Genomic DNA, 5,000 nt, shown 5'->3' with positions numbered 1-5,000 from the left:
AAGGTAAGATCACACTCGATTCACACGTATGATAGAATGATATTAACTGTGTTTAGTTTGAAGACGGATAAAACTGTCCCTTCGTTATTCATAATACCTCAATGTAACCACCAGACTCAGGGACAGTTTATTCCACAGGCCATAAGACTACACCTGAACTCTGTGGAGAACATCCATAAACATTCATCTGTTTGCATTTTGCAATTTATTTATCTAATATATAATTCCATTTACTTGTATATAGACTCGTCTTGCACTATTCCTATTTTATTTGTATTTACTTGCACATCTCAAAACATTCTCTTGCACTTTTATTTGTTCTATGTCCTATATATTCATGTTGCACTGTTGGAGGAGCCTGGTGTTGGGGAATCATTTGCCCTCGTGTCCTAGATGCCTTGAGCAGCCGCTATCTCCCTTAAGGACACACTCAAAAGTCCCCTTAAGGAGGGGCTGCCCTAGCAAGTTGTTGTTGGTACCAGTTTGTGACCGGGCAGCTCTCGGTCAGAGATAGTTATTGTTGTGGGACACCTGGAACACATCCTTCTCGGGGTGTAGATGACCAAAACCCATAAGCGACAACAAATGTGATTCAGTGTCCTCAGCTGTTTAGTCTATCTATTGAAGAATGTTGATTATTGAACTAGTTAAAACCTGGAGCTACAGGAGGGGTCTTCAGAATTGATTGTGACATCTCAACCGTGAGGTCACACGGCCCGTGACATGTCTTGTGAATTCTCCGGCCTAAGCTCCAAATAAACTGTCAGTGTTTGCCATCAAAGCTCCAGCTCTCCATCGTCTCTCTCTGAGTCCTGTTTCCAATTGCTTCAGAAGTTTCCCCCACACCTGGGACTTACATTTTTCATTGCCATATCTACACTGTAGTTAATGTGCAAATGACAATAAAGCCTTTAAACCTGTTGTGTAATACCAGCATGTTATATTGAGAGCTAAAAGGAACTGTATATGCATGTTGAGAACTTGTCTGCAGATGTATTTCATAATCAACATTCCTTCAGATTAGTACTAAATCTTATCTTTCAATGGGGTGAATTATTCTGCTCAAAACAAATTACTGCAACACTTCATGCCAACATGTGATCTGTCTGGGCTTGTTGTTATTGACTGCTTTCTTTCATGTGGTAAACTTTTGACGGGTCTGAGAAATAAAAAATGCCCCCTCTGTGAAATGCAGCAAATCTGTGACATGTGTTTGGCATCAAAATGAAACAGACAGTTTCTTGTTTAAAGCAAAGTAACTGTGACACATGAATAGTTTTGGCGAGTAGTTCAGAGTTACATGATTAGACAAAATGCTTGCCGTTAAAAAAATATTAGTAAAGACCACTGTTACACTCTTTAGGAAAATACTGCATGTTTTCTCTTCAAACACACAATAAGTCTTTGTTTGAGAAACACGCTCTGTTTCCCCAAATGTCAAATCAAAACCCCTTTAACGTAATTCAAGTGAAATAGTAACTGGTAAGAGTAAGCAGGGCTGTAGCCAGGGTTTTAGAAACACAAACATTAGTCCGGACCTCCAGCAGTGCACCCGCCACCCAGTAGATTTAACAACAATTAGGTTACCAAGAATATTTGGACATTTCATAACTCAGTTGTTTAGTTAGTGTGGGTGTCGAAAATGCAGTTTCTAAAACCCTCACTGACAGGCTGTCATGTCTTTCCTCAAGAAAGGAACATCGGGGTATCAAAAAAGGAAAGAAAGGAAAGAGAAAGAGAAAGAAAGCAAACTGAGGGGAGACAGCCTCTAACACATTTATTTCAAAAGGAAGGTGAGCACACAACCAACACAGTTTAAGAATAGTTTCAGCCGTTGTTTAGATTGAAGGCAGTCAGCCAGGAATCTAGTGTGGAGCATATCTGCATTGTATAACATGAATATGTCATATGACATCATAATGAGCTAGCAAAGCTTAACATCATGAAACACATGGCCTCTAGTTTCAGAAAGAGCCACAGATAGTGGAGCAGCGGCAGGTCCCTCATCTCCTGAGGATGTCACTGATGACGTGATAACAGGTGAGCTTATATCGTGGCAGAAGTTATATTCTGACTGAGCAATCATTTGTAGTTACCACTACTGCTTATCAGAGATGGCAAAAGTACACACATCCTTTACTCAAGTAGAAGTACAGATACTCGTGTTTAAAAATACTCTGGTAAAAGTAGAAGTACTGACTAAACTTCTTTACTCAAGTCAAAGTAAAGAGGGCTTTGAAATGTACTTCAGTAAAAAGTACCCGTAACTAGCAGCTGTTTTAAAGAGTACCTGACCTCCCTTTATATTAATAGAACAATAATGTCATTGTTAGCTAATGAATGTTTCCATGCTGAACAACGGCAACATGACAACGTTTTCATTGGTCCCTCTTCTTTAGAGAAGACCAGGAAATGATGGATACACGGATCGTGTTCAAATCAATAGGCACGCAATGACTCTAAATAATAATGATCACGCCACCAAACACACATTCAAACTAAAGGAACCAGCCTGTTTGGGAAATGTGAGAAGTAGAAAGTACAGGTATTTGTGTTCAACATGTAAGAAGTAGAAAGTACAGGTATTTGTGTTCAACATGTAAGAAGTAGAAAGTACAGGTATTTGTGTTCAACATGTAAGAAGTAGAAAGTACAGGTATTTGTGTTCAACATGTAAGAAGTAGAAAGTACAGGTATTTGTGTTCAACATGTAAGAAGTAGAAAGTACAGGTATTTGTGTTCAACATGTAAGAAGTAGAAAGTACAGGTATTTGTGTTCAACATGTAAGAAGTAGAAAGTACAGGTATTTGTGTTCAAAATGTAAGAAGTAGAAAGTACAGGTATTTGTGTTCAACATGTAAGAAGTAGAAAGTACAGGTATTTGTGTTCAACATGTAAGAAGTAGAAAGTTCAGGTATTTGGGTTCAACATGTAAGAAGTAGAAAGTACAGGTATTTGTGTTCAACATGTAAGAAGTAGAAAGTACAGGTATTTGTGTTCAACATGTAAGAAGTAGAAAGTACAGGTATTTGTGTTCAACATGTAAGAAGTAGAAAGTACAGGTATTAGTGTTCTACATGTAAGAAGTAGAAAGTACAGGTATTTGTGTTCAACATGTAAGAAGTAGAAAGTACAGGTATTAGTGTTCAACATGTAAGAAGTAGAAAGTACAGGTATTTGGGTTCAACATGTAAGAAGTAGAAAGTACAGGTATTTGTGTTCAAAATGTAAGAAGTAGAAAGTACAGGTATTTGTGTTCAAAATGTAAGAAGTAAAAGTAAAAAGTCGTCAGAAAAATAAGTAGTGTAGTAAAGTAGTAAAGTAGTAAAGTACTGATACCAGAAAAGTGTACTTAAGTACAGTAACAAAGTATTTGTACTCGACTACTTCCCACCTCTGCTACTTATACTTTAGTTCTACTTTAGTTCATTAGTAACTACTCTAATAACCGCTACAGATTCATGCGTACAGTTGTTGGCTCAATCAATGGTAAGTACATTTCAAAAGATGCAGAGAGACATGGATCAAGAGAGGAAGGGGTCCACAGAGACAGCTTATGTACAGTCAGAGTGTTGTGCTTCGCCCCTGAGCACAGGGTTCATGTTTTATGAACGAATGCGTTTTGAATACATTTCTGAGTGATGACCTTTTCGTCTTGTTTTTCCCTTTGTGCTTATGTTCTCATAACTATTTGCACATCCATGTGACATCCCTGTAGCCTACATATGCTGATAGCTTAGCCTCTTATGAAAAATAACATGTATATTAGTTGATTAGTTGATTGAACAAAAAGCCCAGGCGAGCCAAACATGAAAGAAGGGCTTAGACCTCAGAGTTAAGACTATGCTGACTTAAAAAAGCCCAACTTTTGACACTAAAATGAATAGATTTTAATAGAGATATTCATTAAACATTAAGCACTGTAAAAATATTAGTATATATTTGTACATACATGTATTTAAACATGTGTTCCTGACTAGTGAGCATCACAAACACAGTGCAAATGATTGTTGTTGAACAGGATGTTTACGTGTTGTTTGTGTACGTTAGAGAGAAAAATTCCAGCTTTCACTTTGGATATTTGTTCATGATAAACACTTAATATAGGTCCCAGAAATCCCTCGCTCTCACAGTATAAGACGCTGTTGATTGATCACTAGATATAGGCCTCTTGTGGTTTTCTTTAATAAAATATTTGTTAAAATGCATGAAATCGGATGAACCAGGGATTTGTGACACCCGTTATGTTTGTCATTCTAATAATACAGACAAACCATCAACAGTAACAGTCCACACATTGTAAATATTTTAACTTGATGATATATTGAATAAATATTGCTCACGTTTGCCAATACAAACGTGAACAGGTACAAAAAGACCAATTTACCAATGATAACTGTAACGGAGGTGATCTCTGGGGCCGTAGATCTCGGTCTCCGTTACGTATATATCTTCACTATTGGCGAAGCATATTCATTTGTTCCACGCTAAAACATTGCACAGGAAGCAAGTGAATATATATGTAATTTATGCATCTATTTGTCACGATCTGTCTATGTTTTAGTTTGTCTGTCTCTGTTTCCTGTTTTAGTTTGAAAAGTGTTCCCCCTCCCGTCTTGTCTGTTGCTGGTGATTGTGTTCACCTGGTGCCCTGTGTTCACCTGGTGCCCTGTGTTCACCTGGTGCCCTGTGTTTTCTCCTCCCTCCTCACCTGTGTCTTGGTTGTTTGATTAGTCCTGTGTGTATTTAGGTTCTGTTTTCCTGTTAGTCTGTGTGTGTTTCTCAATCGCGAGTACGCTTGCTTGGTAGCACATGTCTGCTGAGCATCTTGCTTCAGAAGCGAGTCAAGAATACTTCCTGACATTCGGAAAACAAAGAGAGGAACACGCTAGCAAGTGTGCAGGTGTGCGTCATATGAGAGGCCCCGCCTTACATCTTCCGCCACAGATTTGGGGAAATTGGTCCGTGCGCAAAGCATTGTGGGGATTTTAAGACCGCG

At 38.3% G+C, this 5,000-nt stretch overlaps 1 protein-coding gene across 2 annotated transcripts in view; it reads left to right on the top strand.

Moving 5' to 3' along the window:
• ccl25b (chemokine (C-C motif) ligand 25b) overlaps positions 1–5,000 on the top strand; it is a 9,455-nt gene that overhangs the window by 633 nt on the left and 3,822 nt on the right. For both annotated transcript variants that reach the window (XM_034149786.1, XM_034149787.1), the window contains exon 2: positions 1–3. This exon is cut by the window's left edge and continues 87 nt beyond it. In XM_034149786.1, coding sequence (XP_034005677.1) covers positions 1–3 — 3 coding nt within the window. The remainder of the gene's footprint in view (positions 4–5,000) is intronic.

Source organism: Trematomus bernacchii, unplaced genomic scaffold, assembly GCF_902827165.1.
Source record: "Trematomus bernacchii unplaced genomic scaffold, fTreBer1.1, whole genome shotgun sequence".
NCBI classification, from domain to species: domain Eukaryota; kingdom Metazoa; phylum Chordata; class Actinopteri; order Perciformes; family Nototheniidae; genus Trematomus; species Trematomus bernacchii.
The sequence above is the reverse complement of the archived record's forward strand: the minus strand, read 5'-3'. Positions and strand labels throughout refer to the sequence as shown.